The sequence below is a fragment of the Cydia pomonella genome, chromosome 26, assembly GCF_033807575.1.
Source record: "Cydia pomonella isolate Wapato2018A chromosome 26, ilCydPomo1, whole genome shotgun sequence".
Classification (NCBI taxonomy): Eukaryota; Metazoa; Arthropoda; class Insecta; order Lepidoptera; family Tortricidae; genus Cydia; species Cydia pomonella.
Genome location: NC_084728.1, coordinates 1,156,039 through 1,167,044, shown reverse-complemented (window position 1 = coordinate 1,167,044; position 11,006 = coordinate 1,156,039). Strand labels below are relative to the sequence as shown.

General features: G+C 37.5%; 1 protein-coding gene across 3 annotated transcripts; it reads left to right on the top strand.

Annotated features, from left to right (window-relative positions):
• Positions 1 to 47: 47 nt before the first annotated feature.
• On the top strand, positions 48 to 10,685 carry LOC133532229 (zinc finger protein 431-like). 3 transcript variants are annotated; one of them, XM_061870807.1, is made up of 5 exons: positions 48 to 414; positions 2,000 to 2,194; positions 4,810 to 5,148; positions 6,599 to 6,759; positions 10,305 to 10,685. In XM_061870807.1, exons 1-5 carry the CDS (start codon positions 288 to 290, stop codon positions 10,359 to 10,361), a joined length of 879 nt encoding a protein of 292 aa, XP_061726791.1. In that variant the 5' UTR covers positions 48 to 287; the 3' UTR covers positions 10,362 to 10,685. The 3 variants fall into 3 exon arrangements, with proteins under 3 accessions (XP_061726791.1, XP_061726789.1, XP_061726790.1); XM_061870805.1 differs by having other exon boundaries at positions 67 to 414; positions 6,599 to 10,685; XM_061870806.1 differs by having other exon boundaries at positions 68 to 816; positions 6,599 to 10,685.
• The last annotated feature ends 321 nt before the right edge of the window (positions 10,686 to 11,006 follow it).

Genomic DNA, 11,006 nt, shown 5'->3' with positions numbered 1-11,006 from the left:
ATTTTTTTTTTACATTTTACTTGACATGTGATTACCACAGATTATAAAGGTTTAGTTTTGTTAATGTGCGAATGCACCATTAAATAATTTGTAAAAAAAAAGTAACTGTCTCTGTTATAATCAAATTTTCGAATCTGTGGTGTGGGTCGTCAATTTTAAATTTTTTTGCAAAGTTGCACATTTGTTTTGTCTTTTCATTTTCGGCGTCTCCCTTGCTATTTTCATGTATTTCTATAAGATGTAATATAAGTCATCATTCCTTATAATTGATATTATCGATTGATATTATGGGAATGTGGAAATTCGACAAAATTCTATTTAGCCGAGCCCATTTCCGGCGAGACGACAGTGGTGGCAGCATGGCGTTGGAGTCGCGCGTGAAACAGGAGCCCCACGATCAGGTTTCAGACCATGGTGAGTTTTGCGACATAACTCTAAGCAGTTTCCCGACTATCCGCTCTAAACTTATGTGAATCGTACGCGAAAGCCGCAGGGGGGCACAATCAGCGACTAAATCAAGTCAAGGAAGGAGTCGCGTGTGAAGGATTTTTGCACTAAACTATATATACAAAGTGGACCTATATACAAAGAAATAGATTAGAAAGAGAGAGATGTAACATCAGTGTTACTCACTTCGGCCGCAGACTGAATCCACGCGAAGGGCAGCATGGCAAGCGGTTACATGCGTCCATTCCGTGGCCTTATAGATTTTTAATAACTTAAATTATGATAATATTGGCTTGTAGTATTATGTTTATTAAGGATTCATGTCCAAAATAAAAGCTTTTTAAATTTTTTCTAACCCAAGATGTCAATGTATAATGTTTATTTGTAATTAACACAATACTATGAAAACAATACACAAATGCATCTTTAGTTTCTATATGTCGTACAGGAGTTATCATCTTGAACTCTCTGCACCTGCAATACTGTTCTTTATTACATCCATATTACTTGCACCTAATGCCCTTTTGTCTTTTGATGTTAAATGCTTGATAGCTAGTGTTCACTGATTTTGTCAAATTTTAATTATAATGGGGTTGACAGGTCAAAGTAGTTTACAGATGGTGCCAGCATAGATTTTATCTGTCAATCCTATTAATAGTATCAAACTCTTGCTTTTTAGGGTTCCGTAGCCAAATGGCATAAAACGGAACCCTTATAGTTTCGCCATGTCCGTCTGTCTGTCTGTCTGTCTGTCTGTCTGTCTGTCTGTCTGTCTGTCTGTCTGTCTGTCTGTCTGTCTGTCCGAGGCTTTGCTCCGTGGTCGTTAGTGCTAGAAAGCTGAAATTTGGCATGGATATATAAATCAATAAAGCCGAGAAAGTCGTACAATAAAATCTAAAAATTTAATTTTTTTTGGGGTACCTCCCCTACAGGTAAAGTGGGGGTGAAATTTTTTTTTCGCTTCAACCCTAGAGTGTGGGGTATCGTTGGAAAGGTCTTTCAAAACTAATAGGGGTTTTCAAGAAACATTTTTTGATAAAGTGAATATTTTCGGAGATAATCGCTCCGAAAGAAAAAAAAAATGTGTCCCCCCCCCTCTAACTTTTGAACCATAGGTCCAAAAAATATGAAAAAAATCGTGGAAGTAGAGCTTAAGAAAGACATTAAATGAAAACTATAGCGGACATGATCAGTTTAGCTGTTTTTGAGTTATCGCAAAAAGTTTTCCCTTCATAGTAAAAAGACTTATTTTAATTAGGTACTGATTATGCAAATTTGCCTATTTGTTTAACTCAGGTGAAAAGTACCGTTTCATCCCTTGGTTAACAATTTACTATACTTTAAGCTCCAGTTTAGCTTATTGTGACGGAAGAGTAACTACGGAACCCTACACTGAGCGTGGCCCGACATGCTCTTGGCCGGTTTTTTACGATTTTGTGGCTAAGATGCTTTATGTCATATAGAACAAAACTACAGACAAGTAAAACCTATGCTGGCGCTATATATAGAAAAGTTTGATAGTTTACAACCCTATTATCCTATTCCTTCACAGCACTTATTAAGAGAGAAACAGAATTCACAGATGAACAGAAGCTTGTGAATAAGGAGCTTCTGAGCTTGGGGAATGAGTGTAATATCAGTGAGGCGGCTATGCTCGCCGGACTGTACAAGGATCATACAGTCAAGGATGAGCTGGTGGTGGGTCCGGAGCATCCTCATCGGCCCGATGTAATGCTGGTGGTACATGGTAAGTTGCTCTATGTGGTACTAGAGTTAGATCAAGCTAAGTTAGCAGTGATTTTGATAGCCCAGACAGTGCAATATTTTAATTTAAAAACTTGTATGAGATTATGCCGCTTAAATAAATATATGTTATATGACATCAGTAATCAGTATCTTTATGGCTTTCATAGGTTATACGAAACATTATCACACAAATTAACGGGTGCCCCCTCCCCCTGCATATAATCAGTCTATGAAGGGCGGGGGGGGGGGGGGGTGTGTGTGTCACCTCTCCCTGTAGCTGACTGTACATGAGTATAACATAATGTATACAACCCCCTAACCTACTCGGTAGTGACCATGCCTACGAAGCAAGGGTCCGGGTTCAAATCCCGGTTATTTATTTATGTTTTCTATCTATATAAGTATTTATATAACACACCACAACTCTTACTGAGCTTACTGTGGGAGTGGGACTAGGTAGGTCTGTGTAAAATTGTCCTATAATATTTATTTATTATTTATTTATAATATACAGGATGGTTTTGCTGTTGATCAGACTCTGAGGGATCAATATGGAGATTAGAGATGCCCCAAATTGTGGTTTAGGACGAATACCGAATAATACTCTCTCGGCCGAAGCGCCGAATATTCGGCATGACATGCGATGCGAACATTTTGAGTCACAATTATTATGAAAACTGTTCACTAACAAAGCATAACGTTTACTAAGATATATTTTTTGTTGAATAGAATTAATTAATTAATGTACTTAGATTCAATCAAATCAGACCCATTATAAAAATAAAATATTTTGTAATGAACAAATGCTCATATTTAATAACTTTCCAAGAATACATTCTAAATATACCTAGCCTAGTTTTTGATTATTTTTTATTTTGTAATTTTTCTTTTTAGGTAGGTGCAATAGATATGCGGTAATCGCCATGATAGTAGGCAACATTCGGCCGAATACTGATTATTCGGCAAAGTGGCCGAATACCAAGTATTTGCCAAATATTCGTGGCATCTCTAATGGAGATCATACTGAACAACTTTTACTATACAGGTTTATTTAGTCACCTGCAATAATTTATGGGTTGAATATATAGGCCATACAGAGTAAGTTTTACTATGAGACCAACCCTGAAATCGCGAAAAAAAAATTTACTCTCCCATAGAAAAATGTCAAGGTCAGACAGCCAAAATGTATGAAGACAATTTTTTTTTCGCGATTTCGAGGTTGGTCCCATAGTAAAAGTTGCTCAGTATGATCTATACCAGGTGTGGCTTGTAACACGAGCAAAAAATTAAACCGTAGGCTGTACTCCTCAAACTGACCAACTTCAGCAACTTTTAAAAATAATTTGTATTTTGATTTTTAGCATACTTTAAAGTTTAGTACCTGGGCGACCGAGCTTTGCTCGGTTATAACTATTTATTGTAATATGGTGGTGTATAGGTGATAATCTTAACTACATTTTTTTACTTAATTAAACTTGTCTAAAACAACAAAAATTAAAAAATTATATATAAACTTGAACATATAAAAAAAAACAAAAGTCAGTCACCGGGCGAGATTCGAACCCGTAACACTCGTTTAGCAGTCCGCGTCTTAACCCGCTGGACCAGACGGACAGTGGCCGGCAACACGAAATTAGCGACCATATTCTGCGCCGAAAGAAAAACGCATGAAAACTCGAAAACACGCGTTTTCCCAAACATAAGACTAATCTAGATAGATTGTATACCCCCAAAAACCCCCATATACCAAATTTCAGCGAAATCGTTAGAGCCGTTTCCGAGATCACAGAAATATATATACAAGAATCAATATATTGCGAATTTTGTTAAGTTTAAAGCGTGACAAGCACCGTCAATTACACTGATGACAGCGTACATTGAAGATAATATATAATTTGTATGAAAAATAGAAAGTCTAATATCTTCATAATTTTTGAAAGTCGCTGATCAAATGTTGGTCAGTTTGCGAAGTACAGTCTACAGTTTAATTTTTTGCTCATGTTACAGGTATCTACCTAGTAAATTATTGCAGGGGACTAAATAAACATCCTGTATGAAGCCAACTGCTTTGCCTCCTTGTGTGTGTTCTACTGTGCACTGCTGGGCTGTGCTGTCAAGAATTGATTGACATGATGCCAACGGCCACTTTTTATCACCGCATCGCTCGCCGTCGGCAGGGTGTTAATCCTCACACCCTAAATGGTCGCGCACTGTGCGGCTTAAGAGTATTTACCTCCCGCGGACGCTCCAGCTGTGGCATGCACTGCCGAGGTTTTTCCTAGGGGCTTATGGGGTCCTTCAAAAATGAAGTGTACAGGTTTTTAAAGGGTCGGCAACGTGCATGGAACACCCCTGTATTGGCAGGCGTCCATAGGCTACGGTGACTGCTCACTATCAGGCGGACAGTATGCTTGTTTGCCACCAACGTGTTAAAAATTAAAAAAAAACTCCGAAATCGCGAAAAAAAGCTTTTTCCAACAAATTTTTCAATAGAAAACATATGATTCGCCGAAATGTGTGACTCATACAGTATGAGACTGCAATTTTTTTTGCGTTTTCGTGGTTAGCTCCATAGTAAAAGTTCTTAAGCATACCTACGTATTCACATATTACCAGGCTGGGCGTCAGCTGACGCTGATGGCTGTCCCAACCCACCGGCGCTGGAGCGCCCCCGTGGACCAGAACTCGCGCTCCGGGACTGCTACGTGCGGCTCGAACGTCTCCAACACCACGAGGCACCCGCCGGCCACGATGCCGCCGCACCGAACAGCGTTCATACTAGCAAATTTTATACTGAAGATGAAATTTACACGAAAAAGAAAAAAGGGAAAGAAGTAATAATACCTTGTGATAGGTTAGCTCTAAAGTCGGATTTGAAAAAACATGTCAAGATACATATTCAAAAGTTAAGAAGCATGACGATGGAAAAAGACAAGCATTGTGCTGCTGGGAGAGGTGAGTTGATTGATCAATTGTATTAGATGTGTAAAGTTAATACCAATTCGAGTTTCGATTAGACAGATAACATAGATGGTGCTTTACCAACGCGATAACTCTTGTTGTCAAAAGTGGACGTTTGATAAAGCAGTTACCACACGCGTTTTTTTTTTACTATCAAACTTGGGGGACATGTTGGCTGAGTTTCATTGGTCGATAGGGCCCGCGTTCGGGATGCGAGAGATTTCCATAAAGCATGCCATACGGCCCGCATTCATGGAACTGTTTTCATTGGTCGATAGGCCCCGTATGAGGGGTACGGGAGATTTCCAAAACGCATGCCATTATGAGTTTCACTAGTCGTTATACCACCTTACCGCCTGCGGGGAGTCACCCACATGCTGTATATCGACCGAACTATCGACTTATGAGTTTCACTAGTCGTTAAACCGTCTGCGGGGAGTCCCCGCACGCTTTATATCGATCGAGTTATCGACCAATGAAATTGAGCCAACAGCCTGCTAGCCTCGTCGATAGTGGCCCATTATTTAATAAATCTTCTATAACTGGATATAGGTCACACTGTAATACCAAGCTGATTTAAAAATTAAATTGACCAAACATGTATTTTTGTAGAAGGTAATCCTTCTATACTTTATTATGGTGTCTTCTTTCTCCTTTCTAACGGAACAGCATTACAAAAAACAAAAATTGAACCAATCTTAAGAGGGAAGTAAACAGCCGTAAACGTAGTTCCCCATTTTGCCCTTAAGCTTTTAAAAAGATGTACGGAATTCCTTTTTCGCTCCTACAACATAAAAAATCGAAATGTCAAAGGAAGGGACATAGCTATGTTTAATATAACAATATTATACAACAAATTGTGTAAAAATATTATGCATAATGTATATGTATGTAGAAGCTGTCATCCATCCTCTTAAGATTTAAAAACAAATATAAAATAAGTAAAATTTTATTTTTAAATCAATCAGTTACATAAAGAAATTGAGGATCTCCTTTCAGCTCATACATACACACACACACACCCACACACACGCACACACACACACACACACACACACACTCACATAACTCACGTATTATAAACTAAATTAGGCATGCACACTACCCTATTTTCATCATTTTTTCTTTTTTACTTTTATGTACCTCATAAATTATCATTGTCAGTAACTTTTTTAGTGTATCTATATAATTGCAACTTGTATTTCCGGGGTGAGGGCCTGGAGATCTGTAATACAGGTCTAACCTAGTTCAGATCAGACTCCAGTCCCTCGCAAAGGTCAAAATAAAAACTTAAGTTTATTTTGTAAAATTATCTTTTGTGAGGTTAAATAAAAACATTTTACTTATTTATTAAAAAAAAAACATCAATTTAGTGTATCACACTAGGCTAAGCCTGTCCGTCCGCATTATGTTAAGAGCAATAAAACAATGTTTTGTGTTTCAGATAAGAACAAATCTTCTGGCGGCCGCAAACAGAGGTCAGCACGGGAGCGCGCCGCAAGCAAACTACATACGCAGTGCTTTGTGAGAATCGAGCGCCTCCCACACCATGCGCTGCTCAGATGTAACATGCGGCCCGCCACAGCGCTCCGCCAATCGCCACCCGTGAGTCACGCAGGGGAGCCCCCACTTGATTCACCAAACAAAAGTATATCAAAGAAAATAAAAACTAACACGAAAAAATATGTGTGCGACACTTGCCATCGTACATTTCTACATCGAAAATACTTAATCCAACATATTAGACTTCATCTAAGAAAAAAATCAGAATCGTCCAAAGTTAAATACATTAAAACAAACGGGAAACGCGATGTTAAGCATTGCGCGAATAAAACTAATTTAAATCAGATACAGAAACACGCGGTAATCCCTTCTAGTGTTTCTAAAACACAGCCTGCGCTATTGAGCAATTCTACTCAGCATAAAGAAGTTGACATAAAATCCTATTCATGCGAAATATGCAACGGACAGTTTGACAAATTGTCCCAATTTAAAATACATAGACGACTTCATTTGGGTCTAAATGTGTACACATGCGAAGTATGTGAAAAGAAGTTTGGCAATTTGAACTCTTTCGAGGCGCATAAAAGAGTACACAGTGGTGCGAAGCCTTACTCCTGCGACATATGCAGAAAGAGTTATGCGCAAATGAGCCACTTGAATTATCATAAACGCGTACACACTGGCGAGAAACCGTTCGTGTGCAAGATTTGTAAGAAACAGTTTACGTACAAGAGCGTCTTAACTATACATATACGTATTTGTCATACAAATATAAAACCATATACGTGCAAAGTATGTATTAAACAGTTTAAAACCCAGAGTCAGTACAAAAGCCATGAACGTGTACATACTGGTGAACGACCGTACTCTTGCGAAATATGCCATAAACGGTTCAAGCATAAGCATGCTTTAATTGGACACGTGCTATTACACACGGGGGAAAAGCCATACCTTTGTGAAGTATGTAATAAGCGCTTTGCGCTTTTAAGGTATTATAGTTCACATAAATGCCGCGTTAAAAAGCCTTACTCGTGCGAAGTTTGTTCAAAGAAATTTGCGCATCCCTCTCAGTTGAATGACCACAACATTGTCCATACGCGCGAAAAATCTTATTCATGCGAGTTATGCAAAGAGCAGTTTTTGTATAGGAGCCAATACAAGAGGCATAACCTACGTCATCACACTGTTGGGACGCACTATTCGTGTGACGTATGCAACAAGATGTTTGTTTTGCGGCGCAGTTTTGAGGCACACAAACTAACTCATACTGACGAAAAACCGTACTCGTGTGAACTGTGTGAACAGAAATTTGCACATATAAAGGCATTGAGTCATCATAAACAAGCCCACACTGACGCAACATACTCTTGCGATATATGCAAAAAAAAATTCTCCCATAAATTATCCTTGACTAGCCACATAAGAGCGCACATTGGTGATAGGCCATTCCTGTGTGACGTATGTAACAAGCGATTTAAGCACTTGAGCCATTTGAATAAGCATAAACGAGTTCACATGAAGAATAAAACTTATACTTGCAAAATATGTAAAGAAGTGTTTGCACAGTTGTACCGTTATCATATACATAGACGAATTCATTTGGGTGAATTCTTATATTCTTGTGAACTTTGTGAAGAAAAGTTTATACATAAAAATCGTTTTGAATCACATAAACGAAAGCACACTGGAGAACGACCATACTCATGCGATATATGCGACAAGAAGTTTGCGGAATCGAGTTATTTAGTTGTCCACATGCGAATCCATACTGGAATAAAACCTTATAAGTGCGACATATGCGACAAACGGTTTACACAATGCGGTGACTGGAACAAGCACAAACGAGTACACAGTGGCGTAAAGCCGTACTCCTGCGACATCTGTAAAAAACAGCTTGCGGATTTGCGTGGCTTGAATTATCACAAACTTACTCACACTAGTGAAAAACCTTACTCATGTGACATTTGTGACAAAAAATACGTTCATCCAAAAACTTTGAGAGCACATAGACGAACCCATAGTGGCGTAAAACCTTAATCATGCGAAGCATGTTAAATTCGTTTTACGCAATTCAATACTTTAACGTGCCATAAACAACGAAATACTTGCGAAATACCATAGCTATTCGTACAAGAGAATATGTCACTGTGATGTCTGTGATCTGCTTATTTAATACGATATTTTTTTAGCGAGAAAACGTTCTTAATAATAATTTGTTTGTCGAGTTGTATTTTACGTTAACCTTTTTCGCTTTACATTATGAATGTAACTTGCACTATGAATAAAATGACAAATGTTAATTGTTGTGTATGTGCATATCTCATTAACTTTATATTTTTTATTTGTCACAGATACGGTGTCGTTTGGTTGTTAACAATACACTTATGTATTTTTGAAATCATAATCAAAGCTGCCAAACCGGCCGCCAGGAAGTTTTTTTGTTTTCTTTTTTGTTGATCAATGTACATTTATATACAGGGTGATTCATGAGACGTGAGCTGGACTAAGCCTACACAATCAGTAAATGTTAATGAATCGTTCACCATCATATTTAAGTAAAACAATCACGCTTTTTATCTGTTATTTAACTTTTTCTTAAGGACAAATTTGATTATCTACAATCATGGACACCCTACAACACTTAATTAACAAAGATAAAACCTCTTTAACCGTTATGACAGCACTTTGATTATGAAGAAAATAAAATGTCACACTTGAGTGAGATACGATTTTATAAAAGTAACCAGACTCCGATGACATTCAATTTGTCACTTATTATGGATAAAACAAAGAGGGTGACCATAAATATCGTAAATAAAATAAAACTCTTTTTTTTGAACAGTAAAAATTAAATTAACGTTAATCTCACAAATACTGGCACGAAACAGTTGCTGATAATTTACCGGATATGCAGGCTTGATCCTGCTCACGTCTCCTGAATCATACTGTATACTGAAAGCAGATTATGGATTTGCTTAACGCCATTGATAGATTTATCTTTCTGTAAGAGTTGTGTAATATTGCTTCTGGAAGAAACACCGTGTAAACTAGGTGATAGATGTGCGAATTTAAAGTACGCGATTATTGAAGATTTTTAAGTTTCGCGAACATACTCGGCGCGACGTCGGTGACGCACGTTGAAGCTTGCTCCTTTACCCCCTTATTCATAAACGTGTACATCGTTTGTCCCTTTCCATCATACCAATACGTCGGAAAGGGACAAACGATGATCAGCGGCATCGTAACTTTAGTACACGTTTATGAATAAGGGGGTTAGTGTTTTTCAAACTTGAATGGTAGGTTTTGATAATGAAAAAAGAAACGACTTTTTATAATTCTCGGTTAACAAAGGCCATATAATCGATTCTATTTGTGACTATTTATATTTTTAAGTAAACATACCTTCACAATTGGACGCGACTGAAAACATTTGACAGAAGCGGAATCGATTCGTTCGATAAGTAGTCAAACTCTATTGCATTAATTATATATTAAAAAAACTCGACAATATTAAAATTAATCTCTTTATTTTTGTAACATAACAATATATATTTTTGTGATTTGTGTATATTATAGTAAGATATTTTAAGTTACGAAGATGTGTATTTTTTTGTCCTATTTGGATTCAAGTTATTTTTTTTTTAAAGGATTGGTCTGAAACGTCAATGGCAATGAAAAAAAAATCAAATGTCACCCTACTTTGAAAAAGACTGTTCACGCGTTTCACCGGCGTCGGCCGTCGCTATGTCGTCAACGGAGGAAATTTCGTATGGAGGAAATGGCGGCTCGTAGCGGTGACAGGCGTCAGATCGCCAACGAATTTATTTGGCGGTTTTAAAGTACGCGTACTTAGACTGACACACGAGCGAAAAAGGTCGTCGAGCCCTACGTTTGCGAACTTACTCGCACGTCTATCACCCATTTAATAATCATCATTTAGTTCTTTTCTGCAAGGTAAAGTTATATTTCAGTTGTAAGTTAGTTGCGCTATTAGTTGAAGAATAATGTTGAAATAAACAGTTGTTGTATTTAGAGTTTTATTTAATCCTACCTGATTACACATCAGTTACTTATACTCTGTATCTTTCGGTATTTAAATAAATGTAAACAAAATTTTTTTATATTTTCGGGTAACAAAACATTTATTGATTAACCACCCAAATAAAAACCGCCTGGATTTGTCACTGAACGACCTGACTTTAACCTACATTATTTAAATATGTAATGTTTTTTTTTCATCTACCCTCAACTGAGGGTAGGTTTTGTTAACTTTTATTTAAATGCCTTAAGATACAGACATTTTACATTTTTTGCCAAGCCACATACCTATTTTGACTAAGGTGTACAAT

What these genes read in the sequence shown, in the direction of transcription:
- LOC133532229 (XM_061870805.1), top strand. Translation starts at nt 288, where the DNA reads ATGGGAATGTGGAAATTCGACAAAATTCTATTTAGCCGAGCCCATTTC. An exon ending in TGTAATGCTGGTGGTACATG is followed by an intron (nt 2,195 to 4,809) that starts GTAAGTTGCTCT and finishes ACATATTACCAG; the next exon opens with GCTGGGCGTCAGCTGACGCT. An exon ending in GCATTGTGCTGCTGGGAGAG is followed by an intron (nt 5,149 to 6,598) that starts GTGAGTTGATTG and finishes TTTGTGTTTCAG; the next exon opens with ATAAGAACAAATCTTCTGGC.